We start from the raw sequence: 21,737 nt of genomic DNA on the forward strand, positions 1-21,737 counted from the left end.
ACCCTCTGGGATATCAGTGAAGCAGTGGCACTGTGAATTAGTGAGTTGAGAAGTGACTGGAGATAAATAGCTTTCACCTTTATTGTCAAGTGCAGCCATTTTATTTCACACTGTGCGGGTAAAGACATGAATAATTAACTGACCTTTTCATCTTTCTCTAAGCACTGCAAGGAAACATGGAGCCTGGGGCTTATGAAAGGATCAACAGCATTTAAAACAAATAGCATTTATCCCTTTTGATTTTATTTCCAGCCTTCTCTGAAGTGAGCTACAGAAAGAAAGATCCATAAAATGGGTCAGAATTATTTCACAAGTATATCTTGATCCTAGTAAGCATATTTACTTGGAAATAAATGAAAAACCATTGAAAATGGAGATGCAAACCCAAGTATTTTGCTTTAATCACCCCATGTCTAGTGGTTTCAGAGGAACAGTTGCTCTGATATGGGAAGATGAAGTCACTTTTTGGCATGACAGTTATTTTGTAATATTACATGTAAATTGTGGGATTGCAGTTCATCTCATCTTGAAAATCTTTTGACTATGTCCAAATGTGAACTCTTTTTCTCCTTCTGTGAATGTGTAATGGAGTAGCTGTTATTTCCCCTCTGGATTACATCAGATGATGTTAGTCAACCTAAGACTGCACTGAAAAGAAATGCAATGACAGTGCAGTCTATGCAGAAGTCCACTTGAGTTCAATGAAGCTTACTTGTAGGAAGTAAGTATAGAATTAAGGCTGAGACATGATGCAAGTCCTGTTGGTTTCAATGGAAACAAAAGATAGCAAGAGCTGCATCTACATGATTGACTGGGGAACTTTTTGAATTGTGCAGGTGAACTAGGAATTGAAGAGCTGCAATCTGGCCATTCATCTTTGATGTTCACAGACATATACTGATGAATTTTTTCCCCACCATTTGAGTCATCACCTCACAAATACTTACACCACTTCTCCCTTATTGATGCACTTGTCAGTAACATAACTATACTAAAACCAGGAGAAGTTTTGGTGAAGGTAAAACAGGTTGCAACACAGATGAGTGCCAAGCTCTGTCAACATTTTTTTCTCAGAGCCTGCATACTCATTGCATTGATCCAGTCAGTAGCCTACCCTCCTTTTCAATGTCTTTGTAAATATAATACTTTTAAAAGAGTGTCATTCACTCTACTGCTCCAGCATTCTAAGCAAAACAATGCAGAGAGACCAACTTATGGCATTCAGTAACAGCAGATAAAATATAATCTGTCAGAACAGTCCACCTGTCTCTCCATATTCTGGATGACTTTGTATATGCAGCGTAAGCTGTACACCTGTTCTGAACAACATCAGAAGCATCTGGCAGGGCTCCATAAACTGTTTCAGACCATTTTTCCTTTGCTCTCTTACACTACTTGCTCTGAGCAATATCACCTGTATTTGTTTTTCAGGAACCCATATGTCCATCAAAACAAGTTTATCCCAGCTATCTGTTTGTCAGATCAGTTTGTGTTCCAACAGCCCATGCTTGCCAGATCCAATAATTCTTGGTTTCCACATAGGAAATACCATTTAGTTAAGCAACTATTAAAACACTGCATAATACTGACCTCATCTGAACTTGAAATCATTCCTATTTTTTGCCAAGCATATGCTGCTTTGGCATTAGGTCTGGAATTTCAGATTCGAGCATTATATGCTGAAGGAATTCCTTCTTTCACAAGAAATAAATAGCTTAAATACTGAGCACATGTATAATTAGAGAATTTAAGCATGCTGTTATTTTGTTTGGCCTCAAAAAGGATTCTAATGTTTTCATTTACCATCTTGAATTCCACCCCCTGCAAATATGTTTACAAAGAAGTATTTTTAGCAATTTGTAGGAGTAGCCAAAAGTTTATATCCAGCTACCATATAATTTAATTTCTGTCCTCCCAAATACATAGATTTTATTTTTTCCTTTTATTTTTCTATTTTTAAGAAGGCTATAAAGTATTTTATTCTTTACTGTATTTTGAAGGAAAGTACTAAAAAGTTTATGGATACTTCATTGCTATAGTGATTTTGGTTAGAAAATCTGTTTCTTGTGTGCCATTATTATTTTGCAATATTTATGCAATAACTTAAATGTCCTGTTTATTAATATTTTATGGAAACAACATTATAAAAAGAAAGGAAGAACATATTGAGCAAATTGTGCACTCTGTACCACTTCCTCTTTCTGCTTTCTGTTAACACTTGTCAAGTCTGGCTTTTCAGTTTTTGTTGGCAGAGAGGTCTTTTTGCTGAGCTCAGAGCTAGCAGCTAGGGTCTGCTCTGCTGACAAAAGCTCTTCTCAGAACCCATGCCCTGGCCCATCTTTGATGCTGAAGGAGAGACTTTATTCCTATTCTGTAACCAGTTGCATACTTTAAGAGAGAAAAAATTCTCTGTAATACTTAAGTTCTCTCTGGCTAAAGACTGGTTCTTGGCCTAGTTATAGGGAAAACTGAGGGGGAACATGTGTCACCTTATGGTAAGTATTTATTCTCTAATTATGCAAGAAATGAGTTGAGTCTTAACATAGCTGACCTAGTTTGCCCTGAAAGGTCTTGTGGGCTTTGTTATGTCGACCAACCACATCAAGCTGTCAGCCCCAACCACAACAAGCTGTCATCTGCTGGCCAGAATGAGAACAACCACCATGTTCTGCTCCAGACCCTGCTGGAGTTCTCAGCCCCCTTGTGAGTACCAGCTTGGAGACCTGGGGGAAGAACTTATAAGAGCAAGCTGTTCCCTCCACTGGCTGTCTCAGCAACACAGGTCTTTCTGCTAGCTGTGGTGTGGTCCAGATCTTGAGCCACACCTGAACTGGTTCCCATTTTACTTTGCTTGCTTCCTGTACCCTGCCTTGCCTTGCTGCATTGACTCAGCAATGCTGGTCTTCCTGCTAGCTGTGGTTCATTTCCTACATCCTGCCTGCCTGTCTCACCTCTGCATTACAGGTTTTCCTGCTAGTTCCAACACCTTCCAGCTCCTGTATCTCTTTGGACCCTTGTTGGATCTTATCCTTGCCATTGCTTGCAGTTTTGTGCTGAGCCTTGCTGCCTTGCCTTGCCTTGCCTCCCTACCCTGCCCTGTTTTCCAAACCTTCACTGTTTCTTGAATCTCATCCTGTTATCCTGTCTCAGGTCCCTGCTCACTCCTCTTGCTGTATTCTTGGTTCTTGATCCTTGGTCTTTTTATGTTCTGATATGTGCCCTAGTTCCTGTCTTCAGCCTGTTCCTTGGCAACAGCTTTGCCTCTGACTTCAGTATGGGACCTTGGACTGTGTTTGAACTCTGCCTTGCTTTGAGTTCTGTTATCCTGGTCTAGTGCCTCTGTCTTGATTCCTGCTACCCACATCCCAGGCCCTGACACAAGCAAAGAACCTGCTGTTCCTCATGTGGCTTGTATAGCAGCCAAATTGCTAAAGAGGCACCCGACTGAATCCCTTTTAAAAATGGCATTACATTGGCTACTTTTTTCAGTTTTCCAGTAGAGGAGCCAATTTTAGTGGCATTACCTATTTTTGGTGAAAAGTTATTTTGAGTTATTTAAGAACTCTTATATGTGGTAGCCAGACTGGATAGTTTGCTTTTTTGTAATTTATGCAGAATTTGTACATCATTTCTCAATTTTCTTTGACTTTGTTCTTCAGACTACTGCCCTGGGAAAAAAGGGTTGTTCAGGCATGTTAGCCACTATGATATGAATACATTTGAATCTAAGCTTAGATGTTTGTCATCTCTTTCTATTTCTAGCCTTTCAGTGCCTTTCAGGTTAGTTTCCTGAATGCAATTGGAGATCTACTTGACCTCATTCCTGCCATAGATTCAGCAAAGACTGACTCCAGTGTTATGCCAGGAGGCTCTGGGGGATACCAATGGGATATGGGTCATTGCTCAGCTCTGATCAAGGTAAACCAACAATATGCCTTATGCCACCAGGGGTTTGTGTGACCAACTTTTCTTTGTACCTGTGGACCTGAACATGTGATTTTTTTACTTTCATATTTTAATCACATGCAGATGCTTATCTGATTATGAAATATTATATTTGTACCCCCATCCTTTTCCTGCAAGGAACCCAAGAGTGCCCAGATAATCTTTTTCCTCCTTTCTATTTTATCCTCACAACAGCAACCCAGTGAGGTTGGTTAGACTGAGAGTCAGTGACTGATCCAGAAGTTTCGTGGCCAAATGGGAACCTTAGTCTCTGAGTCCAACACCTGATGCACTAAAAGAGCTGCAGAGACAGAATGCATATATTCATTGTCTGAGGCCACATTGATCCTGGATGCAATCCTGAGATGGTTGAGCATCAGTATTAAGTAAATAACAACTGCTAACTTAAGCTAGTTTGGAAATGCTCTTTTGCATAAGCATTGGATTTTAAAGGCAGACTAATGTGATTAGTGCTCTGAGTAGTCATACTGGCCGTGCCTTCCCAGATACCACAGTGGTGCAAACGAGAATTTCACATCTGCAGTTGTTTTCACTGCTAATCTATTGGCGATCTGGAGCATGACAAATGAAGTGTGTCAAGTGATATAATCAGCAGACAATCTATCTTGATCAAGCAAGCTTTGCATTATTGTTGAAGTTGTATCTAACAACAATAGTAAGATGCTGCACTGATGAATAATTAGTTAAATCGTGGTTTACATAATTTTGTATATTTCAACCTTTATAACACATGACTTGCTTTAAACAATAGATTTTGAGCACAATCCAATATGGATGATAGTCATCATTCAGAGGGAGCATGGATATGAAGGTCACCTCTGCCTTCCTCCCACCCTACAAAACTTTTAGATGGCCAGTTTTGACTGTCTAGTGGGGCACCGTGGAACAGGAGGAAGAAAGCTGAGGAGCCACCCACCTACCTTACATCTTGGTAGTGCCTGTCTCCTCCCCTTATTGGACCCTGCTAGAATGTCCCCTAAAATCATCTCCAAGATCTCCCTTGTGACTTCAGAGATATGGGCGATGCAGCATGGCTGGGGATAATCTCTGATTGTAGTGATCCATCTATGAGATTGGAATGTTCTTCCAACCTTGTCACTGGAAAAACCTATGGCTCTCAATATGCTGTCAAGTGGCTATAGGTTTGCACTGACCCTGATCATAGTGATCTAAGCTGGAAGACCTAATTATAAGAAAACAAGACTTGTGCTGGACCAGACTGAAGGCTACTCTAGTCCATCATACTCTAGTCCATTTGCACAGTGGCAGATTTGTGGAATGTTGGTGAACAGCACGTGGCAGTAGTAGCACCTTCCCTCTTACATTCCACAGTGGTGGTATACAGGGGCTCACTGCCTCTTCTGCCGGCAGTTACATACAGCCTGGTAGTCAATGATAGTATTATCTTCCATGAATATGTCTGCTCTTCTTTTAAAAACATTAGTGGCCAACACTATATCTTGTTGTTAGTAAACTGCATAATTTATCTATGTGTCGTGGGAAGATTCACTTCCTTTAAAATAATTGTATCTTGCTCTTCAACAAAAAATGTCTCCCAAGTTACTTTACAAAAATATTGCTTAATATCTTTCCTAAATAAAGATACAATAGTAAATATATATATAACACATAAGGAAAGGGGATTTGGAAGGAGGAAGGAAAACCTTGTCACTAGATTCTTATTTATTTATTTATTACATTTCATAATACTCATTAGCACAAGCTTTCCATGCTATTCCCAAAACAAACTTTAAAACCATAAAATAAGATCTGTCTTAACCTTCCCCCAAAAGCTTCATGGGGTGACCCTGGATTTTAGTATGATGAGAGACAAGACACAGAAAAGCTTGTCCATTTTCTTTACACTGTGCTTATTTTATGTACCGTTATAATGCTGCCCCTTACTCATGCTTTTCCTATTCGTAGTGAAACTACCTCAGATCCTTTCTAGTTATCCTTTTTGCTCCTCTTCTACTGCTACAATATCCTTTTTGAGGTGCAGCAATCAAGTGTGATCTCACCACAGATTTCTATAAAGGCATTATGATAGTGGCAGTTCAATTTTCAGTGCCTTTCCTAATGCTCCCCAATGTGGAGTTTCCCTTTGTCACAGCAACTGTACATTGGATTGAGATTTTCTTCAAATTGTCCTTTATAGTCCCTTGATCGCTTTCTTGTCAGTCAGGGCCAACTCAGATGTCACTGGCATGTATGTGAAATTGGCAATTTCACCACTTACACTTGTTTATGCTGAACTAATTTGCCATTTTAATTTCCATTTCCCTGGTTTTGAGATACACTTGAAGTTTAAGGTACACTTATAGTCCTGCATTCTTCATTACAAGAACTAACTACTGATTCCTGTTTTCTCTTCTTTAACCAATTACATATCCATAAGAGGATCTTAACCTCTTGCCCCATGGCTTTCCTCTTAAATCATAATCTTGCTGTAAGAATCCCAAAGGCTTAGAGATACATTTCTCATAATGTTTTCAGTGTTAATTTCAAACATTGTTTACTTTTTGGGGGTCATTGTTGTTCGAATCAGAATGTAGTGGCTGATCATGTGATTGTTCATAAATTGTTCATAAGTCTACTGGCACTCTGGCAGGTGGTAAGCTTTTCCCACCTCAGGTTGTAATTGATATAAATGTTTTTAAAAGCATTCCCAAAACGATGTCATCAATGGGTATTTCTTGCATCTGAAAAGCTGTCTTTTGCCTTTTCAAAATTTCTCCAAATTGTTGGTAGATCTGTTGAAGAAGAGAGCAGAACTTCTGTTGTATTTTTGTGCTAAACGGAACAATAAGGTCTCTGATCACCGTAGTATCCATCCCCTTACTGCCTTCTCCAAGTAACAGTTGCCCATAGCAGCTCTTCAGAGATCTGTGCAAGGGGCATCAGATACATTAATACTGTAGCAGGAATTTTAGAGTTCTCACTTCCTGGCACAGCAATTAAAGCAAGTAAGCAACTGTCTTGGCAGAAATGGCGTAAGATGATAATGTCTGCCCTTTTCTATCTTTACCAATACTAAAATAGCCCTGGTTGATTCTGACGGAAGTAGCCAGAAATGCCAGAATTGTTTCTATATCAACAAGATACTAGAAATTCATTTATGTATAAAAAAACTGCCAGCTCAATCAGACCAACATCCATTTAGTCCAGACTTAAATATTTCTATGCTTAAAATTTATTTTACTGAAGTGAATCTTCTCAGAAACAGTAGATCCTAAATTAAATCTGGAGAATATTTTTGGAAAGCTAAATAAGGATTTCTGTATATGATTATTGACATAGAAAACATGACTGCATATATTCAGGTTTTCTCATACAGCACCTAAGCAGGTGTGAAATAAATGTCAGGATATGTTAGACTTTCAGTACTGGTTGTGTTTAGATAAGTGACTGAAAACTGTGACCAAAAATTAATAATGAAAGTCAGAATTTGATTGCTTTTAAAGGACAAACATTATTGGGTTGCTATTTATTTCTTTATTGAGGTTATTAAATGCCTTGTAAATATGTATCTGCAGGTGTTAGCAGTTTATTGGTCTCACACAGTGGAAAATAAAGCCACATGTTTAGCTGCAGTTTGTTAGAAAGACTCCGCATAGATCCTTCATCCTTTCTCTCTTTTTCCTAGGTCCTCCCTGGATATGAAAACATTTACTTTGCCCATTCTAGCTGGTTTACATATGCAGCTACTCTGAGAATATATAAGCATTGGGATTTCAGAATTGATGATCCACAAACGAGCACAGGCCGTGCCTCATTCAGCAGCTACCCAGGTAACACAGCCATGTGGAAGCAATGCTGTGCATTGTTTTCATTACTGAATACCAGAGTCCCACTTACAGAGTTAGCTGCTCTGTTAACCAGGCTGAGGGTATTTTGGGACAGCACAAAAACTGCCCTAGAATTTTACTGTCTTTAGGCCAAAACAGGGAAGCTTACATCTGAGACGTAATAACAGCTAAGATTTTTAGCAGGAATGAAGTGCAAGAAGGAAGGGTTAAACTTCACCAGCACTAATAACACAGTCGTAAAGGGAAAAAAGGCACATCAAAATCCAACACACTTTTTGTTATGTCCTCTCCAGAGAAGTTGCCTGGTGCCTGCATTGCAAGCTTTTTAGCACTGGGAGAACAACTTTTTATTCTGTTATTAGATCTTTATCCTGAAGTAGGCTTTTACCTTGGCTTTACTCTGTTTTTATCCATTAAAGGTTTCATGTTATTTTTAAATCATGCTATATTTTAGGGTTTTGATTTTTGTGAAGCACCCGGCTGGCTTTGACTATTGTGTGGCGCAGAAATGTAAGAAGTAAATAACCCAGAGAAAACTGGCTTATGGCAGTAGCAGCATGCACTGCCTCCCCTGCCAACACCACAGCCTTGGCGCAGTGAGAAGCAGGGCAGAACTAGTGGGCATGAGGTGAGAGACTGGAAGCCGGCTGTGCCGCTTCTGCCCCTGCCTCCACTCAAGCGAACAGCCCATGGAGGCCTTTCTCGGGTGTCTTCTCCGGCCCTGGAATCAAGTGCAGTGGCATATGGGGCAGCCACACAGAGGCCTTTTCTGGGTCTGGGCAGGCTTTTGGTGGTCTCTCCTCCACCTAAGCCTCAAGGGAAGCTGCTGCACTGAAGAGATGTTTCCTGGGCAGCCTCTTCTTTCTGTTGGGACTCTTTCCACTGCTGGGCAGATGCCAGGCTGCTGACGGGCGCTTGCTCTTCTTTTCCCCGGATAGCTAATGAGCAGGCTGGACAGCACTGGCCCCTCCCAAAGCCTCTGTTCTGACCATAGTGCACAGCAGCTGATCCATGCAGCTGCTTGGTGAGAGATGCTTGTCTGGCCCAGCAGCTGGCAGACCGAAAAAGAGTGTTTGGGGCTCAGCGCCTCCCCTAGTTTGCAGCCTTTGAATTGTGGTGCTGGAGAAGACGCCTGTGAGTCCCTGGGACTGCAAGGAGATCAAACCAGTCAGTCCTAGAGGAGATCAACCCTGACTGCTCTTTAGAAGGCCAGATAGTGAAGATGAAACTCAAATACTTTGGCCACCTAATGAGAAGGAAGGACTCCCTGGAGAAGAGCCTAATGCTGGGAACAATTGACAGCAAAAGAAGAAGGGGATGGCAGAGAATGAGGTGGCTAGATGGAGTCACTGAGGCAGTTGGTGTGAGCTTAAGTGGACTCCGGCGGATGGTGGAGGACAGGAAGGCCTGGGGGAATGTTGTCCATGGGATTGCAACGGGTCAGACATGACTTTGCAACTAACCACAGCAGTGTGAGAATCTGTGGTAAAAGACATCTAAAGACCTTCTCCTGGGTGGAGAAGATGTTTAAATGCTTCCTTCCCATTGACAACAATGGGATGGAATTTATTACACCAACTCTAGGGTACTCTGTGGAGGCTTCTCCAGAGGCATGTGCACCCATGGAGCTTTCAGTGGGTGTGCAAGGGCTCTCTGGTGGAGCAATTGCTGCCATGAGTAGCTTTCCAGTCCACCAGCAGAGGAGCACTTACACCACTTCATATAGGCTATCAGCAGGCCAGATGCTAACTACAGGACTACACCTTTGCTTCTCTTTCTCCTAGCAGTGATCAAGAACAACAGGTGGTTTCAAATGATACTGCATCTCGCCACCATCACCTGTGTTGTGCTTTAGCTAGTGGCCTCATTCCATCCTGCTTTATAAGGAATGCATAGGACTTGTTCCTGCTGCGATCACATTGTGACAGATTCAACTTTATCATGTTTTCCATTATGAGAGGAGGGTTTAGAAAACAAAACCTTAGTCATACGTAACGACTGGCTGAGTGGAGCTAGCCTTTTGCGCTGTCCACTTGCTTAGCTTTCCGTGTTCTGTGGAAGGATGTCCCATACAAACAGTGTGTTTAACAGGAAGCTCAGCTGGCCCTGCTCTTCTGCTGAGTGAAACAGGCATCTCAGGCAGTGGGAAGCTGTTGGAGATGAGACCCACTCTGCACTGCCTGAGTTAGCCTGCCATGTTCAGGTGCAGAGGATGCAGTTCTATCCATGGTGAAACAGAATCATCTGCCATCCTGTTTTTTGTTTTGTTTGGATTGCAAGGGAGGAGAGGGGATATTTGCCTCAAGAAGCAAAATATCTCAGGCCGCCCCTGATGGGAGGTGTTCCCAGTACATCCCTATTAATGCATTTGATGAGACGTGACCATCTGTCAGGCTGGCTGGATATTTTTCATGTTCCTCACCGTCCCAACACAGTGGATATGATGGGGGGAAAAAAAAGCAAGCAGGGTGCTGCAAAATAGAGGTTTCTTTGCCATTTCTCTCAATGCCAAGAAAAGCTTTGCTTGCTCATTGTGTGTTAGGCTACTGCTATGGAAGCAGAGTCAGTAAAAAAGTTGGCATGCCTTGAATTTGAGAAAGAGTCATTTGTACCTCAGATACTCACATACTGCATTATGAATGTTGGTTGGTCCTAAAAAAGCTCTGAAAACAAGCACATACATTGTGTTCCCATTTATTTTACTTCAGTATGAAATGCATGCAGGCAGGTTTACACATGTGGGGCAGGGCCAAATCTAGATTCCAAAAGATGTTGCAATTGATTGCATGTGTTGTCATTCAGCCATAGCTGGCTAATCATAGTTAACATGCAAAACAGAATGGCAGGAAGTTATCACTGGGATCTACAAGCTGATACAAGGTAATCTGTGCAGTACCTTGCATTGGAGGATGCATTGGAAGTACTGTCTTTTCTTGTATTTTGTGGGTTGTATTCAGTGCAACATTACTCCCAAGATAAAGAATGTTGCGCAGGCATAATCCATCTCTAGCACAATGCCTGGGAAACTCATTGCACCTGCAAGTGCCATGTACTAGAGATAATTTATGCTAGTACATGCCATTTACTTATCAGGCTTATGTGTGATACTTTATATGAGTGAACTGTAGAACTAGTGAATGTGACTATTTAGGAAATAGTCCTATGTGTATTTTCTGGTCTAGGTGAGTTATCTGAAGCTTAAAGTGAACAGGGCATGTTAAAGAAAGCCTAGAAGGGAAGTGAATTCAGTTCTACATGCAACCCTGGAACTTATTTCATTCATTTTTCATTAAAATTTCATGTAGTGGTTTTTTTGTATCATCCAATTCAGAAGTTTCATCCAAACATTGTGATACTGTTTGTACATCACTCAGTTAATTGGACAGGTATTGTCAACTGCCTAGAATCTGACTCCTGTCAAATATTCTACAAAGAAAACAGTGTGTATTGTATAGCTGATCGCTTGTATTTTGCCATTTTCATTATGCCACCAAGATGGGGACTGCTTGTTTACTAGCCCTGCAACAGTCAGGGGTTGGTAGATAGCATAATAAAGCTTTATATGCTGGTTTCTCTTCAGATTGTAGCTTAGCTTCATGCACTGGTCTCCTGCTGGAACTGCTAGAAAGGAGAGCAGTAACACCTGCCAGTACAATTGAGCCACTTTTAAATACTATCCCTCCATTCATTGCATTATTACAGGGTTAGAAAATGCATACAGATTGTGTAATAAAGTCAGGAGATGAATTATTATAATAACTACTAGTAAAGCATTCAAACATTGAATAAATTTAGGGTGTATGGAAGATGGCAAAGGCAAAGAATTATATTTGATTTAGGGGTCGCCTTGCTGGTAATTCTTTTCTTACTCTTGTCTTTTGTTAAATAAGGTAATTGAATTTTAGAGTTGGAGGTAATCTAGTCCAATCCTCTACTTTGTATAGGATCTTCAGAGGAGGCTATAACTACAGCATCCCTAAAAAACAAAAATCCAGGCTTTGCTTAAATGCTTCCAGTGAAATACTTCCATGACAGCTTGTTCCACTGTCTAAAAGCTTGTACTGTTAGAACTTTTCTCCTAATGTTTCGGTCAAAATATGCTTCAGCAAATGCTGCTAGCCCTGCCCTCTGGAGTATTAGAGAACAAGTCTGGATCCTCTTCTGCATGATAACCTCTCAGATTTTTGAAGATTGCTATCATGTCTCCATTTAATGAGGAAATCTATTCTTTCCCTGCCTAAACATACCCAAGTCCAAGTAAACTGTGTCTACTGGATCCCCCCTGTCTGTGTGCTTATTAACATTCTCAGAGTTCTCCATTAAGTTCTCTGACACTCTCAAAGAACTTCAATAGGTCCCCTGCAGAAGGAATGATGATTTTTTTTCAGCAGGGCTTGTCCCTCAAGTGCTTACTGATGCTATAATGCTTTCAAATAGTTTTCCTAGAACAGATGTTAAGTTAATGGGCACTATATCTAGCTTCACCTTTATCATCAGATACCTCTCCCACTTCCGCTTATAGCAATTGCATGGAAGCACTTAAGCACAATGTCCCCCTCCAGGTATGTACAACTTCTATGATCTGGCATCAGCCTTGTTTATATAGTGGGTCAAAGCTTTATATAGTTTTAAATCTTTTTGGAATAGCTAAATATTTCAAATTAGATGGTTGCATAATCAATTTTGAGATTTTATTTCTAGCACCTTCTGCTCCTCCTCTGCCATTTTCAAATGTATCATTTCAGATTTTAGGTGAATTATTTTTAATCCTGCTATTTCCTGATATTCTTTAATATGTAATAGTATTCTTTGGACTTGATAGCATCTGCAGTATTTAATCTGAATACAAGTTTATTGTGTGGACTTGTTTATTCATTTGGACTCCCTGAATGTTCTCATCATTAACTCTATATAATAAAGGAGAAAATATTGAACATTCTTGTTTTGTGCCTCTGTTTTTGAAGGGGCTTGGAGTCTATGGCATTTGCTCTGCCTGTGAATAGTTGTCTAATAAGGTTTATCAGTTTGGAACCAAATTTTAATTTTTGTAGAGTCTTGCTTAAGAAAGACCATTCAAGTTAGTCTAAAGCCCTAAAGGCATCTAGAGAAAGCAAATCAACTGGAATCCAGTTAGTAAAATTGTAGTGTATTATGTTCAGTACTCTATGAATAGAATCAGCTACATATTTTCCTTACATAAATCTTGTTTGGTCTGTTTTAAAATAAGTTGTATGAAATTATGTAGCCTTTTGGTCATAATTGTTGTCAATATGACAGCAATTAAAAAGTGCAATGGGATGATATGAGTGTCTGTTCATGGTTAAAAGGCATTCTTTTATTTTGTATTCAGGTTTTTTGGAGTCCTTAGATGACTTTTATATACTTGGCAGTGGCTTGATCCTGTTGCAGACTACAAACAGTGTATACAACCGTTCTCTTCTCAGACAAGTAGTACCCGAGAGCTTGTTCGCATGGCAGAGAGTCCGTATTGCTAACATGATGGCAGACTCTGGAAAGGTCTGGGCACAGATTTTTGAAAAGCAAAACTCTGGTTGGTATATTTGATGTGAAATTACTTTGTATATATTTTCCCTTTGCTGAATAAAAGCAATGGAAGTTTAACTTTTTCTTCACTGTTCCTTAGGTACATATAATAACCAATACATGGTTTTGGATACAAACAAAGTCAAACTGCAGAGGAGTCTTGATGAGGGAACTCTTTATGTCATTGAACAGATTCCCAAACTTGTGGAATATTCTGATCAGACAAATATTCTTCGTAAAGGTAAATGCTTTCATAGAACTTTTAACATTAAAGGGCTGTGTGTGAAAACAATGGGCTTAGCAAGAAAATACCCACCCCCTGCTGCTGCTTTTTAGTAAGAATTAGGAAAGGTCTAGGAATAAGTCATAACATATCAGGAATTCCAAATTAATATTTGTGCAGAAAAGAAAAGGTAGCCATTTTGCATGACAGTTCCACACTAGGTATAAAGTCATTCCAGATTGCAGCTGATAAAGATGAGAGATGCTGCTTAAAACTGAGAAAGCTGTTTGTGCCATTCTGTTGAATTTGAGGATTCTTTGGTACTTCATTCTGTCCAAATGACACTTATAACTGGTAGCTGTAAGAGCTAAGTAAGGCAAGTTCAGTTATATTTCTTTGATTTGCTTATGAGCAAAGAGTGAAAACAGGGTAGCATTTTCTGTAGCTCAGCTTTTAGAATCAAACTTTCTGAGAACATTCAAATGTTGGCTCAGACTTCCCCACCCAGGAGCCTTCCAGAAGGTGTTGGATGGCAACTGTCACCATCCTAGTGACCTTGGTCAAAAGTTGACAATGACAGGAGCTGCGTTCCAGCACCTCTGGAGGACAGCATGTTGGAGAAGGCTGATTCCAGTTGAATCCATTCACTGGTACTGTCTCTTCTTATAGGATACTGGCCTTCCTACAACATTCCTTTCCATGAAAACATCTACAATTTGAGTGGATATGCAGAGTACGTTAAAAAGTATGGCCTGGACTTTTCATATGAAATGGCTCCTAGAGCAAAAATCTTCCGACGGGACCAAGGAAATGTGACAGACATCGAGAGCATGAAGTATATAATGAGATACAACAGTATGCAATTTTACATTTTTCTGATTATCTTTAAAACATTTTCCCTCTATAATATGATAATACCCATTATCAAGCATTTTACCACTGCCATAGTTAGTGCCTGCTAACCTTTTCAAGCTATCCTGGGGTATGAAGAGTTCAATGTCCCTTGGCTATTACATTTTTGAACATAAATGGAACACAGAGAAAAGGCTGCTGAATTTAAAACAGCATGATACAATTTGGTAAATCTGCATAGATGGATGGGAGTTACATTTTGACTAAAATGAGTTCCCTCTCAGGAAAGATTAGGGAACAATTCTGTTGTCCCTGGGTCCCATATTTGTAAGCTTCTGAACTCCAAGTTTCAAAGGCTTCCAATGGCAGGAATGAGACGTGGCAGTGGCCACCTATGACTGTATAGATTTAGCACCAAAGAAGAGGAGCAGAGAAGGCTGAGGTGCTGATTGGAGCTGGCATCTTTCCATGTCTCTGCCTCTTCCCCTGGCATGCCCCTCTGCACTCTAAAGCTCATGTGTATCCTCAGATGAGGGCCAGCCAGCTCAGTTCTTTCCACATTGGCTGGGAGGGTGGGTGGGGCTTGGCATTTGGAGTCCCAGGTGTGGGATTGTAGGATCTTGGAGCTGGGACTCAAAAAATGCTGTGACCTCCAAGACCCTTAGGGGCACAGTCCCATACATTCTAGACAGAAAAAAAAGGCTTGCAGCTCTCAGCATTCCCCAGCCAGCATGGGAATTAGAGGGACCTTTTCTATCTAAACATGTATAGGATTGTGTCCTTAATTTACTATGCTTTCTGCACCTGAGGAAATAACCTGCATTGCTTAGGTTCCCTAAAATTTGATATCTTCAAAACAGATCCCAGTAAGACTCATTCTGAACTGTTCTTAAAATACTTTGTGCAAATACCTGCCTTGTGATCAGCCAGTGGTATATGCGTTCTATAGAGCTGAAACTGCACGGTTTAACCCCAGAGCATTTGATATCTGGCACAGACCATTTGATTTTGGAGTAAAGGTCTTCTCCTTCCTCTTCACTCCAGGTGTTTAGATGTGTGACCTGTCCAAGCTAAAATTCCTTCCCATTCAGTCATGAAGCTCACTGAGTGGTTTTGCCTCCACCCCAACTTTTATTTTCTAGATTACAAGAAAGATCCCTATGCAAGGCATAATCCTTGTAATACCATTTGCTGTCGGGCAGACTTGAATCCCAAGACTCCAGTTCCTGCTGGCTGCTATGACTCCAAGGTAAAGACTCCAGATGAACGTCCCTTTCCCCCTGCTTGTGGGAAGGGGGAAAGCAGGCATTCATTCTCTTCATCTCCCGCATGCACGCTTGCTTCTGCTCTTTCATACCATTCTGTGCAACTGTGATATGTCTGGTTGTAATCACAGGGGTCAACAGCTTTGTAAACTCACAGTTAAATGATACTCAGTTTTTACAGAATTTGCTTCCCAGAAATGTGTCTGTGCACAAGCTGGGCATACATGGCAAACAGTAATGCAAGAGCTGGGCACCAGTACTCGGTCTGAAATTTGGCCACTTCACTCATACTGTTCATGGCAAAAACAGCTCGAGATTGATGACCAATTCAGTCTTAATCTCACTGTTAGGAAATTAGTATCGATCATTCAAGAGTCAGCATGGCCTCATATGAACTGCCCAGCTTTCTTGGTGGAGGGAGGCTGCAGAATTTCTGTCCTGAAAGTTGAGCCTTGCCCTGCCTAAGCAACAAGATCAACAGAAGCAGTGAATGCATTTTTTCAAGGTGCCTGGATTTGCTACCAAGCTTGCACTGTAGAAACAAATGCTCTTAAGAGGTTGGGCACTTGCCTTTGTCAGGTGTACAGAATCTTGGGGAAATGCATTCAGATCAGCCAAGTTGATTCAAAGTTTCCCTTTGAATAAACCCTGAAACTTTCCTCCTGTTCCATTGTATTACACAGAAACTTTTGAGCCATTTTCATAGGAAGGGCTGACTCAAAATATTCTGGAGGGTCTGAAACAGAACAGTGTTCTCCCTTCAAGCCCCTCCCAAAACTGGGAGGGCACACATCTATTCCCAATGCCTATCTAAAGACACCCTGACCCCTCTCCTAACATACTAAAACCCAAACAGTTTCATATGTATTAGTGGACCAAAGATGAGGATGCCCAGGCATGCTCAGTGCTTTTCTACAACCCAAATTATATTCTGTTGCCTCCACCAGGGGCTGGCTTTTTAAACATGGGGGTCATGTAGAAATATATAAAGAAAGTGGTTTATCTGCACAATAGAGGCCCCAGTCTGCCATTGTAAGTGAAGGGACCATGCCACCTTGCCTAATAAATGGGTCAGTTGTATTTGCAAGTGATTCTGTGATCCTTTATGGTGCCCTGTTTTGTATCTGAATGTTGTTCCTGGGATACAGAAAACATGGGCCATTTATTAGTTTTCTAATAATAATAATAATAATAATAATAATAATAATAATAATAATACACATATTGAGCAAATGTTTCATTGGTCTGATTTGAGGAATGTTCAAACCTGAGGAATGTTCAAACCACTATGGGCATTCTCATTGTGGAAAACACCCACCCTTCCTTTCTTTGCAATGATAGTTTCTCTTCTAATGTTTTCCAGATAGCAGACATCAATATGTCTGCAAAATTTACAGCCTATGCTATCAGTGGCCCACCAGTGGAGGAAGACCTGCCTGTCTTCAGCTGGAACCATTTCAACCGGACTAAACACCAGGGCTTGCCAGATTCTTACAACTTTGAGTTCATCACTATGAAGCCAATGCTGTGAAGTTGGAATAAGAAACTTAACCAGCAGGAGAAAAGAAAGTTCTCTGCTTACACTTATACAGCCATACAAAATAAACTCCTGTCCCCACCTGGGATTCCACTTTTTGTTTCCTAATTTGCATTTAGTGGGATGGGAAGTGGTGGAGATGCAATGCAATAACATTACATGCTTGCAGGCAAAGGAGAGTGCAGCAGCAGAAAGTGGAGGCTGCGATATGTCTAGCTACAAAGCAAGCATATGCACTCCTTGCATTTGTTTATCTGTACAACAAGGTACTTGCTATCCTGCGCTAAATGTTTTTCTGGGCTCTGAAGGAAATGCTGATACTCCCAACAGCAACTGTACCACCATCACAAGTTTAATTGGAAGTGACAGGCTGACCTGACTCAAGTTCCAGAACAGGTTACATATGCCTGTTTTCTTTAGACTGGCTGAGAGGTTTCCACATACAGTGCAGCAGTTAGTGATTTCTGTAGATATAACTGGTGCCTGAACTCTCACTTCAGTATGCTTTCTCAGTGAATACTGCTGAGAGACCTTGGGTTCCAGATGCTTTGAAACAGCAGCCGTGGGCTCTCTGCTAAGAACCCTTTTCTGCGCACACCCTAGGCAGTTGGTGACCTTTTCACCTGGATGAGAGGAGACTGAAGTAGCCCTCGATGCCAAGGCAGGGCTGATGGTTGGAATCAGTATAAAGGAGCTTCGCTGGGTAGCTCACAAGGGAAAAGCTTCTTAACCACATGCAAATCTCATTTTTAGCTACCCTGAATAAAAGCTATTGGCAAGCACATCTTACACTTTCTTTTTAGCATTGAAGGCTAGGTACCTTATGCAGCTATGACAACATGTAACAACATGCAACAATATATAGGTCAATGATATTGTGCTAAATATGCCTTGGTGTTAGACTTATTGCAAAAGTATTTCAGTAGATAGTCCTAACTTCTAAAGTGCTTAAAGGCTAAAAACAATTTGTAACCACTCTTTCCATAGCAGTCTTGTGCCCCTTCATTTAGTCATGTGCCCTGCACCTACCAATCCAAAACCTAACAAGAAGTTTCAGTTTCTTAAACCTTGGACCTTATCAGGTTGCAGATTTCAGCTTTACTTAGCATATAATCTGGGCTAATTTGTTGGTGTGTTTTACTCTATGGAATTCTTGTTCCAGCAGTCTGCCTTTCATACACATACTGTGAGAGCCACATTTCTGTTCTTTTGTACACTGAAATATCATTACTGAAGGTATTAATGAAGACACTGAACTCCTGCCTAGAGTTAGAAAGTAAGATTCTGCTGGTAATGTTGAGGTTGAGCCGGGAGAGAACAACTGCTATATATGCCCTGCAGAGAGATGATTTTGAAAGAGTACACATCAGATGCAGGGATGCCATGGCAGCGAGTCCAATCACTTATAACCAATCTTTGGCCAATGAAATGACTCCCCTACCTCTCCTCCACCACATCCTCCCACTGGAATACAAAGCAAGCCTATTTTCTATAACCTCTCCACAGCAGTGTAACGGGCAAATGCTTGCAATGGTACAGCTGTTGAGATTCTTAGCATATGTGGGACACACTAGAACTGTAGGCCTCTCTTTGCCCTCTCAGTGCAGAGACAGACCAGAGAGGAGAGCAGCAGCATCTGCAGGTTGATTTGCAGCATCCTAGATTGGGGCAGCTTGGACAGTGCTTATTATACCCTCTTACACAAGTCACTTTTATAAAGGGTCTCACAACACTATAATTCTAAATGAAAACATGATTGGGTGAGTGGAGGATGTCTGAATCTACATTCTATTTTGCACTTTCAACCAGGCTGAGCAGCTCTAAAAGGCTGCTATTGATTCTATGCCAAATTAATACTTACACTGAAGCAGTAAAATATGTTTTCAGGTATAATTAGAAGGCTCTTTCTGATACACAGCTGGACAGATCTCTCTCTTGCCTCACTGATTTTCATTTGTGCTCTTGAGTACAGTAATCAGTCCCCAACACAGAACGGGAATGATCTTTTTGACATTTGGCAGCAGGAGTCACTAAATTACGTAGATGCATTGTGACTGAACACCTGCAGCTGTCTCAGAATGGTTTTGTTTGAATGAAGGCAAGAGAACATATCTGCACATACACAGCAAACATTGCTATTGCTATCCCTGTGAAGTTCCAGATCTTCAAAATCCCCTGAGGGTTGGAAGTGGAACAAATAAACCACTGGGCACTGAGACTCTGATTTATCTTGTTTCTTACATTCTCTAAAGGAGCCACCAGATGGCAGCATCATCATATTCAATTCATGTGATTAATTCACTCTGTTAATATACAAAATTTCCCTTACATAATTTGCTCATCCTGTGCCTCAACATAGTCTACAACTTGTCCTTCCACTATATAACAGTGAATAAATTCACTTGTGTTCTAAACATGGGGTTATTAATTCTTCCTATGGTGTACAAAAACTACTTGTAACATCTTAAAAGACTAACACATTTATTATGCTATTAAGTCTTTACGGGATTACAATTTCTTGGTTGTTTTTGATACAACAGGCTAACAAAGGAATTCCTGGAGGTTAACATAGATGTAATACAATTTTCTAATTAGATAAAATTCTTATCTCAAACTATTACATACATACATACATACATTTAGATAAGCCACTTCTGATTCTTTTACAGAGTTGAAAAACGCTTATTTGTATTTCTGTATTTTATTTCTAACTGTCTGGATTAGTTGTCAAACCAAAAAGGGCCACACTTGGCAGTACATTTTGTACAAGTGGAATCTGCAGCAAAATGTTGCAGCGTGTTGTCGTTCTGTTCAGAGTTCCAGCAATCTAGCTAGGCTCTCTTTCAAAATGTTACATTCCTTCCAAACTGCTTTTCCGTCTCCTTGCTTCTGGCAGTCAGTTCTCATTCTGTGACCACAGAAGTTGTTGAGGTTGTTTCCTAATTAATTTTTGTACTGCTTGAAGCCTAGGGGTTTCTCAAGCATGCTGACAACTTTCTGCTGTGCATGGTGCCATTTTATTAAGGGTCCACCCTTAGCAAATAAGTTTGCTATAATGTCGAAATTATCTATTGAACATTTGCAAAACATCCAATTATCCAAGAATGTTTCCTACACCAATTGTTCCATTGGAAAAACATCTTGTATATCTATTATAAGAGATCTCTGGGTAGCACAATAAACAAACCATCCTAGGGTGCACACACTTCATGCTCAGTATTGCCCAGGCCTCTTGTCTTACAATTGCCCCACAAAAATCTGAATACACACTCCAATGTGGTTGTATATTGCAGAAGATAAACTGGAAAGCTGCTCAATCGTCACTGACCTTCCTTCTGAAGGTGCCTGCTAAGCTTGTAATGAAACCCTGGGAGTTCCCAAAACAAAGTTTGAAAACCTCAGTACTGAAATATGCATGGATTTGTGGTACAAAGGATCCGTCACCTTGCATTCCTGTGAAGTGTCTGTTCACACTGATGTTACAATATTATGTTACTATTGTTTTTGAATGCATGAGAAAATGCACATGTGCAATACAGGCAGTCCCCAAGATATGAATGAATGACTGAGTTATGAACAACCTGTACTTATGAACAAACTACCATAAACCTGTTAATTTTTTTAAAACTACCATAGAAAGAGAGGAAACAAAAGAAGAGAGAGGGAGACCTCCAAACCAGGCCTTCCTGTCCTGCCCATCCAGAGAGGGAAAGCTCTTCAGCAATTCCTTGCTGCAAACAGAATGTACTGGTGAGTTGGGGGGGTTGGCTACAACTATTCATGTTTTTTCCACTTTCATGGGGTCCTGCAACCCCCTAGGGGGAGCACTGGCACTATATGTGATCTGATTTACGTACCAATTTGACTTAAAGGCGAATTTCTGTTTTCTCAGGAACCGACCTCACTGGGGACTTCAGTACTGTGCCAAAAATATCTCCAACCACATTCACTGAACTGGTGAAGGCTACTGTGTTTGCCTCTATCAATCACTGTGTGGCAGAGCTTACTGAACTCTGTCTGGAGATTGAGCTGGAGCATTCTCAAAGCTGAATCATTTTGGGTGTGCATGTGAGAAAATTGTTCTGCTTTGCTGCTCCCTGACTGTAGAATTAAAGCCATTGCTCAGTCAGGCAGTGTCCACAGCAGCTGTTTTGTCATGGGAAAGGGAGAGAGAAACTCCTTGCCCTTTATTTCTGTCACTCTGGGCTTGTAACACTGAAGTCAAAGAGCAGAAGAAGACTTACTCAGGACATCTGCTGTATGGAAGAATTCCAGCCAGTTGCTTTACGTAGAAGAGCAGCAGCTCTTCCCGAACTCATTTGCAGGAAAGGAGTAGCATGCAGTCATCTTGGTCCAATTGTGAGTAGGAGCTGCAGCATGCTGTATGAAGTACCACCTCTGGAAGCTCCCATGCCTGGCCTGAAGATGTATTGTTCATTCAGTGGATGAGACCAATTGGTGGCCACAAAGAATTGCACAAGGGACATTGCACGGCACAAAAATAGCTCCTTGAATTGCTGAGGGTTCTAATGTAGTAAATT

General features: G+C 40.8%; 1 protein-coding gene across 1 annotated transcript in view; it reads left to right on the forward strand.

Moving 5' to 3' along the window:
- PLBD1 (phospholipase B domain containing 1) overlaps positions 1–19,610 on the forward strand; it is a 36,965-nt gene extending 17,355 nt beyond the window's left edge. The window contains exons 5-11 of the mRNA XM_044455735.1: positions 3,763–3,918; positions 7,613–7,757; positions 13,126–13,326; positions 13,420–13,560; positions 14,212–14,397; positions 15,537–15,643; positions 17,023–19,610. Coding sequence (XP_044311670.1) covers positions 3,763–3,918; positions 7,613–7,757; positions 13,126–13,326; positions 13,420–13,560; positions 14,212–14,397; positions 15,537–15,643; positions 17,023–17,190 — 1,104 coding nt within the window. The 3' untranslated portion in view covers positions 17,191–19,610. The remainder of the gene's footprint in view (positions 1–3,762; positions 3,919–7,612; positions 7,758–13,125; positions 13,327–13,419; positions 13,561–14,211; positions 14,398–15,536; positions 15,644–17,022) is intronic.
- Positions 19,611–21,737: the final 2,127 nt, after the last annotated feature.

The sequence above is a fragment of the Varanus komodoensis genome, unplaced genomic scaffold (genome assembly GCF_004798865.1).
Source record: "Varanus komodoensis strain SLA01 unplaced genomic scaffold, ASM479886v1 scaffold8, whole genome shotgun sequence".
In the NCBI taxonomy this organism is placed as follows: domain Eukaryota; kingdom Metazoa; phylum Chordata; class Lepidosauria; order Squamata; family Varanidae; genus Varanus; species Varanus komodoensis.